We start from the raw sequence: 16,718 nt of genomic DNA, 5'->3' as shown, positions 1-16,718 counted from the left end.
ATGTACAAAGAGAGTCAGTTTACCATCATATCGAACTCCACACGTGTTCGTCCTGTAAAGTTTTATCTCAGTGGGTTTTACAATATCCCTCATGTTAAGTATTATTACATCTTTCTGATCTTTGTGTACATCATGACTGTCCTTGGCAATGGTTTTCTGCTTTCTGTTATCTACCTTGTGAAGACTCTTCACACTCCCAGATACATTATAGTGTTCAACTTGGCTCTGACAGATCTGTGTGGGAGCACTGCTCTCATCCCAAAACTATTGGACACATTTCTGTTTGAGAGGAGATACATTGTTTATGAGGCATGCCTAAGTTACATGTTCTTTGTTTTATTCTTTGGAAGTATGCAGTCATGGACGCTTGTCACAATGGCATATGACAGATTAATTGCAATTTGCTTTCCATTAAGATACAATGTTATTGTCACACAGAAATCAATAGTAACGATTCTGCTGTGTTCATGGATATCTATGTTGATGGTCATTGCAGTCTTGGTTGGTCTTCTTGAGCGCCTGTCCTTCTGTGGATCTATAGTAATACAAAGTTTTTTCTGTGATCATGGACCAACATTTCGTCTAGCCTGTAATGACACTTTTTTAAATCATGTAATGGCAAATGTTACTTTTACTTTGGTCATCTGCATTCCTCTTGTACTGATAGGTACCACCTATGTTTGCATTTCTATAGCGCTGAGCAGGACTGCATCCAGAGAAGAACGACTTAAAGCAATGCGAACTTGTACTTCTCATCTGATTCTGGTGGCCCTATTTTTCATACCATATCTGGGCACAAATGTAATTGTAAAAATTGCTGATATTAATCCTAATGTGAGAATCTTCAATTCCAGCTTGTCACACATATGTCCCTCGCTGCTTAATCCCATCATATATGCTTTAAAGACAGAAGAAGTGATAAATGCTGTTAAGAGGCTATTCAAAATAAAAAGAACCACAGTATTAAATTAATAAACTCTGAGCTTTTGCTGACCTGTAAGCTTACGTAGAAACTGAAAGATCTACTGGCTGTGAGCTCACATACAGACCAAAAAAACTGCATCTCTCATAGTCTTTCAAAGATGACATGTAGAACACTGCAGCAGAAGGCTTAGCTTTAGGCTTCACATTATTTAGCATTTCACTAATGTGGCCTTAGTCATCTTTATAACCCCACAGACCTTCTCTTTGCCAGTCTGTGTTGTGCTCTTACATATATATATATATATATATATATATATATATATATATATATATATATATATATATATATAGTATGTTATATGTGTGACTATTTATGTGACAGATTCTTTCACTAATTATAATAGTGTTGTAGTTGTAAACAAAAAAAGCACACAAGTAAGCAAAGAATGGTGTAAAGAAGCAACTTATAAGTATGCGCCCATCCTCCCAGTAAATTCTGTATAATATTAGCTGTCGCATTCACATACCTAATTTTTACTGCATTTGGATTTGTAAATCAAAAAAATTATGATCTTAAACAAAGATATGAGAGCAATGGTCATTTTTTATTTTGTAACAAAGTGGAATGTTGTCTTTGTTTTTCTTTTCCAAAAATGTGATGAAGAATTGTTTTTTATTTGTTGTTTATCAAATTAACATTATATATAATATTATATAATATACTGATCACAATATTTGACATACAGTATATTAAACTGTCGGAAATTAAAAATGTTGCATTATTGTACTGTTATTAATCAGCTTTCATCCTGATTCTAGACACATTTATATAAACATAAGAAAACATAAGACTGTTTTGTGTTCAAATTTGAAGATAAATGTTTTATTTAAAATGAACAATTGGGAAGTGGCGACAGAAAGAGAAACATGCATATATTTTTAGTTACCACTTATGGTTTCAGTTTTTTTTTTACCAAGTATCGAATGGGACCCAGCTCAAAGTAGAGGTTTACAATCTTAAAATAACTCCACTGTTTGGACTGCATTTTAATCAGCCTCTTGTTTAAAAGGCATTGCAAGACATGATGCCATAGGAAAATAACGCTCCCACATCCCCTTACAGACTTAACACTGTAGCATACACACATAAAAAGCCTTGTTTGTTGAAACGTTCCACCAAATGTGCACCACAGCTCTCACACGTCAGCAGATGTGTACCGCTTTTGTAGAAACAACACAACTGTGTCCCAGATTTTGCAGTAATTATAATAACGACAAGTAATCTCACAACTACACTATTCAGACTCCTTATTTACCTGCAGGGACATAGGAGGGAGAAAAAAGCAAAACTTAACCCATCACCTGTAGACTTATTAAATTTGGTAATTATTTAACCTCGGGGCACCAATAAACCATTGACATTTCATTCCCAGATGGTAAAGTGCACACCAAAATCATTTAAAAAAGTCGCTTATCAGTGTTTTTTTGTTAAAGCATACAATTACAAACTTTTGGGGACCAATTATTTTTTATTCAGGTTTTGAAAGAAAACACAAAACAAACCTATGCTCACCAATGAGCAACGGCGTAACTTTGAGTCTAGCATTGGGAGGGTTAAGCTCTCTGCCTAGTTGTTTATTTATTGAATCATTTACTTTTGTAAAAGCAGTCAAGCTAATTCCATGTTCCTGTTTTAGAAATTCATTCTAATGCTTTTACTGTGATTTACTTAACTTTTTTCTTTGTATTTACTCTACAGTTTTTCTTCTCCACATCAGTTCAGCAATTAATAAAAGGCTTACTTTTACTTCATCTTTATTCTAACACAGAACCAAATATTTAACAGTCATATTCATGAATGCTGCATTGTGGTGTTTCAGACGTTTCACAAAAAATTGACTTGATTTTGATTTTCTGTTAGTAGTTTAAGTGAAGGATGAAGATTAACAGCTTGTAACTGATGCAAAAAACATTTGGCTGAAGCCGATAATGACACATTTTGTGATATTTAGAAAAAAAAAACGTTCTGCTCAGTCCATCAGACTGAAGTCGTTCTTAAAGTCAGATAAACTATGTTTACTGTGGCTCAAATAAATGTGCTTCTTTTCTCATCTATGTGAATGACTTTTTAAATTTTAATCTCTCTCACTCTCTCTCCCACGTCTGAAACTCCATTGCCATAATTTCTTACATTTATAAAAAGAAAACAGCTAGAAAATTGATTTTCTTCAATTTTAATGGAATGGTAACCCCCTAAAAACACATCATCCTGGACTTTTCTTCGACTCTCACCTTTTGTCTTATCAGTACTAATATTACAGTTATTAATAAATGTACACATAAAGTGGTATGTATTATTACATTGAGTAAAACTGTATTCTTGTTTGATGAGTTTAGTTTATATAATTTTATATAATATTTTATATTACATGCATTATTCAGAAAAATAAAACAACTAATTAATGGTCCACCTGTGATTAATTGCTATGATTTATTTCTTATTAATTCTGCACCTTTGAACAACCCAGAGATGTATGTTTAGGATCAGAACAAATGAGAGAGGGAGGCTTGCTTTCCTATTTCTACTATGTCTTACTGGCACCAGGAGATATTTTCCTGGTTTATTTAGCAACACATGTTTCTGTCTACAAGTTGAACTGGACTATAGGACTAGCTGCAGTGATGAGATGCAATGTGATGATCTGAAAAACCTTTTAATGTGTTTAGTAACTTTAAGATTAAATGCTTTGATTTTGACTAAAGATCGGATATTTTTGACAACATGATGCAGATCCAGCCAGAAGCCTGCAGAGAGGGTTCGTACTGTTTTCTATTACGGCCAGGCCATTTAACTTTACCTGTAGCTCAGGTTAAAGTCTCTCATAAGGAACCTGATGATGCTCATTAGTGAACCTCCACCTTGTGTCTTGCTGGCTGAATAAGTAATTAGTGCTAGCTTACAATCAGCATTCTGAGCCAGCTCTCAGGTTTAACGCTAACTTCAGTCTGGGTCAAGCAGCTCTTCTTCCACCTGTTCCTGGTCGAACACACCCACCAGGCTCCCACTCTCTGGTTGGCTCCGCGGCTGCTCTGAATGCAGCGGTCTCCCATGTTGTTGCACTGTTTGATGTGCTTTGTGTAATTTTTCGGGTGATTCATGAGGCAGGCCAATGGTCCTGGACTGAACAGCCGTTCTGGACTTCTCCAGAATGGACAAATTGCCAGTCTGCCTGAGCTTGTGCACGTAGTTGCGCAGTCATATGTGCAAATACCCACTTTTTGTCTTCTTTTCCCTTAGATTCATTGTCAGGCTGGAGCAGGCAGTGATTATATGGAACACAATAGAAACAGATCTGATTGTTTTTTATTTAAAAAGTGAAGTCTGTCATTTTGGGGCTTAATGCATCTTTTGAACAGACATAAACCCCTAAATGACTTCTTTCATGAGATTCGGGGCTGTTCTGAAAACATCTGGAGCTTCAGCCCCAGAGATCCAGGTGATAGGTCTAACAAAGCACCTGGGTACCACTGTATTATGGAACTAGTCTGCATGCACCGCCATGAAGTGTGTCTGTGTGTACAGGCGTGTGTGAACGGCATAGAGAAAACTAACTTAACAATACATGTATATTTACCTCATTTTGATTTTTGTTCTTTTTACAAGGTGTAGTTGTCAACCGACAGTGAAAAATCGTTGTCTGTCCGCTTTTTGAGAGTACTACCACTCTCTCCAGTGACTGAATCAAAAGTACATCAAACAGTGAATGCTTGGTGGAGAAAGCGGGTTGGGTGATACCAAGTCTTTTGGAGGAGGAGGAGGGTTACATTACCAGATGATGATGTTATTTTGCTGGCAAATGAAAATAAAAGAAAATCAACAAGTTATTCATGCAAGATATATTTGTAAATTGGAGTGATATTATTTTATTGGGGGAAGTTATATTGACTCAATCAGATTTTTGGTGGGGGGTCATAAGCCCCCTAACCCCCCGCAAATTGGCCGTTGCCAACAAGTACAGAACATGGGTCCGTCTATTTTCTAAAGGGCTTGCTGTATAAAGCCAGGTGTAATGAATGGCTGTGCCAAAGTCTGCTTTTGATCAAGAGCTGCTGGATATTTGTAGTCCAATTTAGTGTGAAATTAAAATAAAAGTATAAAATGTGGGTAAAATGGGACAAATATTCCTTTTTTTTAATGTTAAGAATATTTTAATTTGTCAGTGTCAATGCTCTATTATTAAAGGTTTCCATTTGGATGCCATGTGCTGGAGGGCCGAATTCTTGAATTGTGGTCACAGGCCACTAAAAATCATTGAGAGGGCCGACTAGACCTCCAGGACACACTTTGAAATCCTCGTAATTAAGTCATGGCTTTTCAAAGGGTGCATCCTCAATACATTTTGCGTGATAAGTAAACAAAACAAGAGGGCAGGTCTGTCCATGTTTTCTTCTTAGGGCGGCATTCAGAGACGTCAACATGAAGCTTGTACTGCACCCATTTTACCACTGGAGGTCGGGCTTTCATCATACTGTGAAATTTAAGAATCTGTATAATAATATGGTTGTTTAGTATGGAAGCAAATCGTTACCATATTTCAAATGAAAAAGCATTTTCAGAAATGCTATTTCATTTTAAGAATGTGGCTGCATTGTTTGACTCATAAATGAAATTAGTAATCAATAATCCTATTTGGATTTTAATTTTCTTATTCAAGACTGCTCATTCTTTCACTTAATTAAAATGTAAAATGTAAAATTTGAAAATGAAAAAGCATTTCTGGGAATGCTTTTTCATTTTCAAATTTTACATTTCAAATTGAATTTTGGTATCTATTTGCTGGGGTACATTTTGAAAAATAAATCTCAAATGTCTTTTTCTTTTTCATTTTAATTAAGTGAAAGAATGAGCAGTCTTGAAGAAGAAAATTAAAATGCAAATAGGATTATTGATTACTAATTTCATTTATGAGTCAAACAATGCAGCCACATTCTTAAAATGAAAAAGCATTTCTGAAAATGCTTTTTCATTTGAAATATGGTAACGATTTGCTTCCATGGTTTTGGAGAAATTTACATTTCCTTTTTACAGATGTTCTCATGCACCAAGATCGTAACCTTATCATGTTCCTTTTGTCCATATTTTTCAGATGTTGACAGAATTTTAACCTGTTTATTAATGCTTAAAAAACCTAAATAAAATGAACAGAAAGAATTTTTTAACAGCTAATTGCAGATCTTCTGACTCATTCTTTTAAGTGCTAAAAATGCACAGTCTTTGACTATTTTTCAAATAAAAACAATAAATGTCAATCTGTTCATTTTAGATAATCCACTACGTCATTCCAAAGTTCAAAGCCTGGAATAAAACAAGGAACAGATTTCCTTTAAAAAAAGCTTGTTATGTTCTTCCTAAAAAGGAAAGCTTCACAAAATACCTATAAAGACTTTATTGGTAAAATGAAAAGAACCAGAGCACTGGAAATTTTAATGTATTTATTTGAAAACTTACATGGCAAGTTATTTAATATGTAGACAAATTTTACATGCCCAACAGGCTAATTTTCACATCAATGTTTGTGATTTTATTGTTTATTTATTGGTATTAAGAAAGATGTTACCCAGCCATTTAGTTTTTGTATTATTTTTTTCTATGGTCAAAACAAAGTTATTGCCGTAGAATAACATAAATGGTAAGTGACAAAACATATATTCCCGCATGTTTTTGGCATTCAGACAAACATTATTCACAGAACAAAAGTATCCCCTTCACTGTCATTGTTACATAGGTTCAAACATTAGACGAGCCAGATTTCATGGCTAACAGTTCTAGATGACACATGCACATCTAATTATAGATTACACATACATTTTTGAAACTGAATTATAGGAAAAAGGCAACTCAGGACTGCTGCATATCTGGAAACATGTATTTTCAGGGCATCTCCAAAAACCCTAATTCACAAAAAACAAACATGTAATTATGCATAAAGATCTGTTTTAAAATGTTACCAAATCAAAATGAAACAGACACACAACTAAATCAGAATTTATTAGTTGTCATTGATATACTGTATATACAAGGCACAATTTATCATTTATTTTCATTAGTAATCAAAAATTTTACATTAAAAAAATGACCAAGAGTGAACTGATTTCTTTCAATTTTCTGTTGATTATGTTTTTGATTACAGTTTCCAGGTTATTACTCATTCTTAAAGTACACAAAAACTGTTTTTGGATTTTTATTATATTTTTTCATCAACTTTAGTTTTTCTAAACAGAGCCAGTGCTCTGATTTTTATCTGCTTGGTTTTCAAAGAATACACAATAGGATTAATGCAAGGAGGCATGCAAGATGCCAGCGACAGACTCAGAACCCTCTTCTCTGGTTCAACCACTCCTGCATAAAATCCAATGGTGAAAATAACAATAAGAGGAATGTAAAATGCGGCAACAACAATTATATGTTCAGCACATGTGGTTAAAGCTTTCACTCGACGGTTCAGTGATTTCATCTTGAACACAGTCACCAATATGCTCAAGTAAGAGAGGAAGATAAAAGTAAAAGGTCCTCCCAGGAACAAAATGGAGAGCCATGAAGCTGCGGACCACTGCAATGAGTAATCATTACAAGCAAGTCGAAACACAGGTGCAAAGTCGCAAAAATAACTGAACACTCTGACAGAGTTGCAAAAAGACAGGCGAGTCATTGAGCTTGTTGTGAATGTTGCTATTCCCAGACTAAAACACCAGGTAATGCTGATAATACAACACATGCTGTGCACTGTGTTGATTGAGTTTTGCCTGAAAGGGAAACATATAGCAACCAACCGGTCATAGGCCAGTATAGTGAGTGCATATGACTCCAGTGTTGCAAAAGCATAATATACAAACATCTGAACAAAACACAGGTTAAATGGTATAAAATTATCTTTGACAAGAAAAATCTTTATCATGCTGGGAATGGTGCAGGTGTTAAGCACTAAATCTATCACTGCCAGGTTGGTGATGGCCAAAAACTTTGGAGTATGCAAACAGTGACTAACAGCAACTACATAGATAAGCAGACTGTTGAACAGCACAGAAATCAAATAAACAAATGCTAGGAAGATGAAGTACACAGATATGAAGGGAAATGAGTCAAATCCAATGATGTAGAAGCCTGGTGGGTGAATGATGACAGAGCTGTTAGAAATAAGTCTAACAGAAGACATCACAGCCTTTGCTGAAAGATGAAGCTCCAGTTTCAATCTATTTTATCTAAAAACAAAAAAAGTATTAAGAAATTCAAGCATAACTATATTGCAAGAATGCAATTCAGGATAGGTGAATATTGCCATAAATGCTCTTACCTGATGTTCTTTCTGTTCTATTTACCCGTTGTTCTCTTTAAGGCTTATATCAAAATCAGCCAGCAGATACAGGGGTTGGACAATGAAACTGAAACACCTGTCATTTTAGTGTGGGAGGTTTCATGGCTAAATTGGACCAGTCTGGTAGCCAGTCTTCATTGATTGCACATTGCACCAGTAAGAGCAGAGTGTGAAGGTTCAATTAGCAGGGTAAGAGCACAGTTTTATTCAAAATATTGAAATGCGCACATTATGGGTGACATACCAGAGTTCAAAAGAGGACAAATTGTTGGTGCACATCTTGCTGGCGCATCTGTGACCAAGACAGCAAGTCTTTGTGATGTATCAAGAGCCACGGTATCCAGGGTAATGTCAGCATACCACCAAGAAGGACGAACCACATCCAACAGGATTAACTGTGGACGCAAGAGGAAGCTGTCTGAAAGGGATGTTCGGGTGCTAACCCGGATTGTATCCAAAAAACATAAAACCACGGCTGCCCAAATCACGGCAGAATTAAATGTGCACCTCAACTCTCCTGTTTCCACCAGAACTGTCTGTCGGGAGCTCCACAGGGTCAATATACACGGCCGGGTTGCTATAGCCAAACCTTTGATCACTCATGCCAATGCCAAACGTCGGTTTCAATGGTGCAAGGAGCGCAAATCTTGGACTGTGGACAATGTGAAACATGTATTGTTCTCTGATGAGTCCACCTTTACTGTTTTCCCCACATCCGGGAGAGTTAAGGTGTGGAGAAGCCCCAAAGAAGCGTACCACCCAGACTGTTGCATGCCCAGAGTGAAGCATGGTGGTGGATCAGTGATGGTTTGGGCTGCCATATCATGGCATTCCCTTGGCCCAATACTTGTGCTAGATGGGCACGTCACTGCCAAGGACTATCGAACCATTCTTGAGGACCATGTGTATCCAATGATTCAAACATTGTATCTTGAAGGCGGTGCCATGTATCAGGATGACAATGCACCAATACACACAACAAGACTGGTGAAAGATTGGTTTGATGAACATGAAAGTGAAGTTGAACATCTCCCATGGCCTGCACAGTCACCAGATCTAAATATTATTGAGCCACTTTGGGGTGTTTTGGAGGAGCGTGTCAGGAAACGTTTTCCTCCACCAGTATCACGTAGTGATCTGGCCACTATCCTGCAAGAAGAATGGCTTACAATCCCTCTGACCTCTGTGCAGGACTTGTATATGTCATTCCCAAGACGAATTGACGCTGTATTGGCCGCAAAAGGAGGCCCTACACCATACTAATAAATTATTGTGGTCTAAAATCAGGTGTTTCAGTTTCATTGTCCAACCCCTGTAGCTCCAAATGTGACCCATGAACTGCAACCATACGTTGGATAGCGTATCCCATGAGTTTAAATTTACAATAAATACCTAAAAGGTAATTCTGAAATACCTCATTTCTTTTAATTCAGCCCACTAATAGAGAGAGCAAGACTGACTATTTCTGATTAACATTTGTTGTGCTTGAATCAAAGACCTAATTATACAAATATTGATCTAGTGAACTGTGCAACCAACATCCCATTGCAAAATTATATCAAATGGTTCAATCTGGTAAATATTTACAAAGATAAATTTGCAGAGGTGAGAAATTGTACTTGGTTTCTTATTGGTTTGTTTGTGTCACCACAGGATGTTTGGTGTTTCAAAGGTAAATATTGTTTTAATTTTCATTTATTTAATTTCTTCATCATCAGTTTTGTAAAATAATTTGAGACTGTGTAAGTCCACTTGAATGTCAGTCTTTACTTTTATAAAGCCATTGATCTTCAAAAGTCAAATTATTTACTTTTATGAAATTATTCCTAACTGTATATACATTTAGTCTTTGTTAAAATCTTAGGCATGTTAGGCATTGGCTGCATATCGTGTAGTTTTAACCTTTGAAATCAGATAATTAGAAACACCTTAGAAAAAGACACAGAAGCTTTTGTTCCTCACTCCATATCTGACTGTAAATCAGAATAAAACTTTCCTGTTTTAGGTCAACTAGGAATACCAAAATTATTTTTACTGTACCTGCTAATTGCTAGAAAAGCGAGAGGGAGAATATGTTTCATTTTCTTCAAATTCAGAAGTTTACATTCTTTTCCTTTTTATCTGGTAGAGAGAAATTCCTTCAGAGAGAAATGGTGTAACTGAGTCCGGTTTGTAGGTTGCCTCACTCACTTACAGTGCCTTGTGAAAGTATTCGGCCCCCTTGAAATTTTCAACTTTTTGCCACAGTTCCGGCTTCAAACATAAAGATGTAAAATTCAAATTTTTTGTGAAGAATCAACAAGTGGGACACAATCGTGAAGTGGAATGAAATTTATTGGATGTGTCAAACTTTTTTAGCAAATAAAAAACTGAAAAGTGGGGCGTGCAATATTATTTGGCTCCCTTGCGTTAATACTTTGTAGCGCCACCCTCGTACTCGTCGTCTTCCGCTTTATCCGAGACCAGGTCGCGGGGACAGCAGACTCAGCAGAGACACCCAGACGTCCCTCTCCCCAGACACCTCCTCCAGCTCCTCTGGGGGGAGCCCAAGGCGTTCCCAGGCCAGTCGAGAGACATAGTCCCTCCAGCGTGTCCTGGGCCGTTCCCTGGGCCTCCTCCCAGTGGGAAGTGCCTGGAACACCTCCCGAGGAAGGCGTTCAGGAGGCATCCGGTATAGATGCCCGAGCCACCTCAACTGGCTCCTCTCAATGTGGAGGAGCAGCGGCTCTACTCCGAGCCCCTCCCGGATGGCCGAGCTCCTCACCCTATCTCTAAGGGAGTGCCCAGCCACCCTATGGAGGAAGCTCATTTCAGCCGCTTTTATCCGGGATCTCGTTCTTTCGGTCATGACCCAAAGTTCATGGCCATAGGTGAGGGTAGAAAACGTAGACCGACCGGCAAATCAAGAGCTTCGCTTTTCCGCTCAGCTCTCTCTTCACCACAACGGACTGGCACAGAGCCCCCATTACTGTGGCAGCCGCACTGATCCGTCTGTCAATCTCCCGCTCCATTCTTCCCTCACTTGTGAACAAGACCCCGAGATACTTGGACTCCTCCACTTGAGGCAGGATCTCCCCTCCAACCTGAAGAGGAAAAGCCACCCTTTTCCGGTCGAGAACCATGGCCTCGGACTTGGAGGAGCTGATTTTCATCCCCGCCGCTTCACACTCGGCTGCAAACTAGCCCAGTGTGTGCTGTAGGTCTTGGCTAGAGGGGGCCAGCAGGACCATGTCATCTGCAAAAAGAAGAGACAAAATCCTCTGGTCCCCAAACCAGACCCCCTCCGGCCCTTGGCTGTGCCTAGAAATCCTGTCCATAAAAGTTATGAACAGGACCGGTGACAAAGGGCAGCCCTGCTGGAGTCCAACACGCACCGGGAACAGGTCTGACTTAGTGCCGGCAATGTGAACCAAACTCCTGCTCCGCTCGTACAGAGACCAGATGGCTCCTAGTAAAGGGCCCCCGATTCCATACTCCTGGAGCACCCCCCACAGGGCATCACGAGGGACACAGTGGAATGCTTTCTCCAAGTCCACAAAACACATGTGGACCGGTTGGGCAAACTCCCATGAACCCTCGAGTACCCTGTAGAGGGTATAGAGCTGGTCCAGTGTTCCACGGCCGGAACGAAAACCACACTGCTCCTCCTGAAGCCGAGGTTCGACTATCGGCTGGACTCTCCTCTCCAATACCCTGGCGTAGGCCTTACCAGGGAGGCTGAGGAGTGTGATCCCCCTGTAGTTTGAACACACCCTCCGGTCACCCTTCTTATGTAGGGGGACCACCACCCCAGTCTGCTAATCCAGAGGCACACAATGTTGAAGAGGCGTGTCAACCATGACAGCCCCACAACATCCAAAGACTTGAGGTACTCAGGGTGGATCTCAACCAACCCCGAAGCCCTGCCACCACGGAGCTTTTTAACCACCTCGGTGACTTCAGCCCGGGTGATGAAAGAGTCTAACCCCGAGTCCCCACCCTCTGTTTCCACCAGGAAATGCATGATGACAGGATTGAGGAGATCCTCGAAGTACTCCTTCCACCACCCGATAATGTCCCCAGTTGAGGTCAGCAGCTCCCCACTCCCACTGTAAACAGTGTTGGCGAAGCACTGCTTCCCTGTCCTGAGGCGCCGGACAGTTTGCCAGAATCGCTTCGGGGCCAACCGGTAGTCCTTCTCCATGGCCTCACCGAACTCCTCCCAGGTCCGGGTTTTTGCCTCTGCCACAGCCCGGGCCGCGGCACGCTTGGCTCCACAGTACCCGTTAGCCGCCTCAGGAGTCCCACAAGCACACCACAGCCAATAGGACTCCTTCATCAGCTTGACAGCGTCCCTTACTGCCAGTGTCCACCACCGGGTTCGGGGATTGCCGCCGCGACAGGCACCGCAGACCTTTCGGCCGCAGCTACGGGCGGCAGCATCGACAATAGATGCGGAGAACATGGTCCACTCGGACTCTATGTCTCCAACATCCTTCGGAATCTGGTCAAAGCTCTCCCGAAGGTGAGAGTTGAATACATCCCTGGCCAAGGGGTCTGCCAGACGTTCCCAGCAGACCCTCACTATGCGCTTGGGCCTGCCAAGTCTGTCCGGCTTTCACCTCCCCCAGCGGATCCAACTCACCACCAGGTGGTGATCTGTGGACAGCTCAGCTCATCTCTTCACCCGAGTGTCCACAACATGCGGCCGAAGGTCTGATGATACGACAACAAAGTCGATCATTGACCTCCTGCCTAGGGTGTCCTGGTGCCAAGTGCACTGATGGACACCCTTATGTTTGAACATGGTGTTCATTATGGACAATCCGTGACTAGCACAGAAGTCCAATAACAAAACGACCCTCTCATCCACTGGGGTAAACCCCAACACTAGAAGGCTGAGCTGGGGGGCAACAAGCAAACCCATACCAGCCCGCCGCCTCTCCCCGTGGGCCAATCCAGAGTAGAAGAGAGTCCAGTCCCTCTCAAGGAGATGGGATCCAGAGCCCATGCTGTGCATGGAGGTGAGCCCGACTATTTCTAGTAGATATCTCTCGACCTCCCGCACAAGCTCAGGCTCCTTCCCCCCCAGTGAGGTGATATTCCATGTCCCTAGAGCCAGCCTAAGCATCCGAGGATCGGGTCGCCGAGGTCTCCACCTTCGTCTGCCGCCCAATCCTCTTTGCGCCGGTCCCTCACGGTTCCCCCCAGCAGGTGGTGGGCCCACGGGGGGATGGTCTCGCGTCTCTCGTCGGGATTGGCCCGGCCGGGTCCCGCGAGGAGCAACCCAGACACCAGGCGCTCTCTGACGAGTCCCGACCCCAGGCCTGGCTCCAGGGTGGGACCCTGGCTCCAACGTACCGGTCGACGTCACGTGCCTCAATTTCGTAGTCGTCATGAGGGGTTCTTGAACCGCTCTTTGTCTGACCTGTCACCTAGAGCCTGTTTGCCATGGGATACCCTACCAGGGTCATTTAAGCCCCAGACAACATAGCCTCTAGGATCATTCGAGTACTCAAACCCCTCCACCACGTTAAGGTGGCGGTTCAAGGAGGGGTAGCGCCACCCTTTGCTGCAATTACAGCTGTAAGTCACCTGGGGTATGTCTCTATCAGTTTTGCACATCGAGAGACTGAAATTCTTGCCCATTCTTCCTTGCAAAACAGCTGGAGTTCAGTGACGTTGGATGGAGAGCATTCGTGAAGCAGTCTTCAGCTCTTTAGACAGATTCTCGATTTGATTCAGATCTGGACTTTGACTTGGTCATTCCAACACCTGGATACGTTTATTTGTGAACCATTCCATTGTAGATTTGGTTTTATGTTTTGGATCATTGTCTTGTTGGAAGATAAATCTCTATCCCAGTCTCAGGTCTCTTGCAGACTCCAACAGGTTTTCTTCCATTTGGCCCCATTTGGCCCCATCCATCTTCCCATCAATTTTGACCATCTTCCCTGTCCCTGCTGATGAAAAGCAGGTCCAAACCATAATGCTGCCACCACCATGCTTGACAGTGGGGATGGTGTGTTCAGAGTGATGAGCTGTGTTGCTTTTACGCCAAACATATCGTTTTGCATTGTGGCCAAACAGTTTGATTTAGGTTTCATCTGACCAGAGCACCTTCTTCCACATGTTTGGTGTGTCTCCCAGGTAGCTTGTGGCAAACTTTAAACGAGACTTTTTTTGGATATCTTTGAGAAATGGCTTTCTTCTTGCCACTCTTCCATAAAGGCCAGATTTGTTCAGTGTACGACTGATTGTTGTCCTATGGACAGACTTTCCTACCTGAGCTGTAGATTGCTGCAGTTCATCCAGCGTGATCATGGGCCTCTTGGCTGCATCTCTGATCAGTCTTCTCCTTGTCCGAGATGAATGTTTAGAGGGACGGCCGGGTCTTGGTAGATTTACAGTGGTCTGATTCTCCTTCCATTTCAATATGATTGCTTGCACAGTGCTCTTTAGGATGTTTAAAGCTTGGGAAATCTTTTTGTATCCAAATCCGGCTTTAAACTTCTCCACAACAGTATCTCGGACCTGCCTGGTGTGTTCCTTGGTCTTCATGATGCTCTCTGTGCTTTGAACAGAACCCTGAGACTATCACAGAGCAGGTGCATTTATACGGAGACTTGATTACACACAGGTGGATTCTATTTATCATCATCGGTCATTTGGGACAACACTGGATCATTCAGAGATCCTCACTGAACTTCTGGACTGAGTTTGCTGCACTGAAAGTAAAGGGGCGGAATAATATTGCACGCCCCACTTTTCAGTTTTTTATTTGTTAAAAAAGTTTGACACATCCAATAAATTTCATTCCACTTCACGATTGTGTCCCACTTGTTGATTCTTCACAAAAAAAAATTGGAATTTTATATCTTTATGTTTGAAGCTTTAACTGTGGCAAAAGGTTGAAAGGTTCAAGGGGACCGAATACTTTTGCAAGGCACCGCACACCTTTTCAGATCCAACCAAAAACATCTCCAAAGTAATGACTTTGTTGTTCTTAACCAACTTTGTAACCAATTCTGTGGTATTCTTAGGGTCGTTGTCCGTTTTTGAAGATCTGTTTGTGCCCAATCGTCAGCTTCCTGTTTGTTATCTTAAGATGCTGCTTCAGTATATTTATTTAATGTTTTTTCCTCAGAATTTCATCTCATTTTTGAAGCGACGCGGTCACACAACATGACGCTACCATCCCATTACTTCGCAGTTGGAGTAATGTGATCAGGTTTGCCAGCTTTCCCCTTCTTTCTCAAAATATAACAACGGTCATAATGGCCAAACACATCGAGTTTAGAATTAGCAGAGCACAAGAAATTTCTTCAGAAATCATTTCATTTGCAAACTATGAGCTGTGTTTTTAATGGTGTTTTTTTTTAAGTCATGTCTTCTTTCTCACTAACTCGGCTACCTTACCAGCTTTAGCCAACATCACCACAAGGTATTTTACATCTCTTTTGGGAATGATACAATGCGTTCCATTGAACTATCAACTGCAACGAACAGAAATCTTTGGAAATTTTTTAGGAAAACTCAAATGTACTTGTTAATTTCCAAGAGCTAGTCCAGTGTCCCAGAAACAGAAAATACTAAAGGTATTGTTAATTCTCTTGCTTAAATACGTGAAACATGGTTGTACCCCTGAATTTCCTTTGGAAAGTAAAGAGCTGGTCTGGTTTTTTCATGGTCAGGACATAAGAAAACAATGTTTGTCCTGAATTTGAGATTCAACTGTAACGTTCAGGACAGAGAACCCAGAATTTCAGCCAGAAACACAATAAATAGTTAAAAGATTTAGTCAGGAGCAGCACATAGAAATTCAGGAAACCACCAGCCTAGAAACCAGGATCACTGGGAATGGAGGGGCAGGTTAGTGGCTTGAAAAAAGCTTGGGTAAATGTGTGTGAGTCCAAAGAAGCCACCCACCTTTACAGAGTCCGTGTAGGGCGGAGGAATCAGAATAGGCTCCTTTGCGCGATGCGGTCCTGGCGGTCTCAGGACCAGGGGGGCGGTGCAGAAAACACCGCAGCCAGATGAAAGATTGCCAACAGGGGGGGAAGATCCCAAACTCGGTGGTCGAGGGGCAGAAACTGGGTCAGAAACCAGGGAGGCAGGCTAAGGCAGACTAATCCAGGGGTGAGGCTGGAGGCTTTGGTCGAGAGGCAGAAACAAGGTCGTGATCGAGAGGTGAGAGGCATCCAGTGAGGGCCAGGCAAGACAGGGAAATCCAAGATGCAAAAAGTGGTCAAAAACGTGATCAGGCAGGAAGAAATGATGGACATCTACTAACTGGCAGGTTTTCGAAAATCTGGCACCGTCTGCCTGTCTGAGGGCTGTATATAACTGCAGAGAAATATGTGCGTGGCATGACTGGGATTGCGCTCCAGCGCAGCAGCAGACAGGTGAAGCAGATGAAACGATTGCATGAAGACAGAGCTG

General features: G+C 41.4%; 2 protein-coding genes across 2 annotated transcripts; one reads left to right on the top strand and one right to left on the bottom strand.

Annotated features, from left to right (window-relative positions):
- On the top strand, positions 1 to 972 carry LOC124876823 (olfactory receptor 1-like). Its single transcript, XM_047379835.1, has one exon. It carries the CDS (start codon positions 1 to 3, stop codon positions 970 to 972), a length of 972 nt encoding a protein of 323 aa, XP_047235791.1.
- Positions 973 to 6,434: 5,462 nt separating this feature from the next.
- Positions 6,435 to 8,434, bottom strand: or41a3 (odorant receptor, family 41, subfamily A, member 3). The gene is made up of 2 exons (XM_047379701.1): positions 8,277 to 8,434; positions 6,435 to 8,184 (listed from the first exon to the last, which is right to left on the bottom strand). The coding sequence occupies exon 2, from the start codon at positions 8,136 to 8,138 to the stop codon at positions 7,170 to 7,172; it is 969 nt and encodes a 322-aa protein (XP_047235657.1). The 5' UTR covers positions 8,139 to 8,184; positions 8,277 to 8,434; the 3' UTR covers positions 6,435 to 7,169.
- Between the last annotated feature and the right edge of the window lie 8,284 nt (positions 8,435 to 16,718).

Source organism: Girardinichthys multiradiatus, chromosome 11 (assembly GCF_021462225.1).
Source record: "Girardinichthys multiradiatus isolate DD_20200921_A chromosome 11, DD_fGirMul_XY1, whole genome shotgun sequence".
NCBI classification, from domain to species: Eukaryota; Metazoa; Chordata; class Actinopteri; order Cyprinodontiformes; family Goodeidae; genus Girardinichthys; species Girardinichthys multiradiatus.
Note: the sequence above shows the minus strand (reverse complement) of the source record. Positions and strands in the feature narration are given on the sequence as shown.

What these genes read in the sequence shown, in the direction of transcription:
- or41a3 (XM_047379701.1), bottom strand. Translation starts at nt 8,138, where the DNA reads ATGTCTTCTGTTAGACTTATTTCTAACAGCTCTGTCATCATTCACCCA.
- LOC124876823 (XM_047379835.1), top strand. Translation starts at nt 1, where the DNA reads ATGTACAAAGAGAGTCAGTTTACCATCATATCGAACTCCACACGTGTT.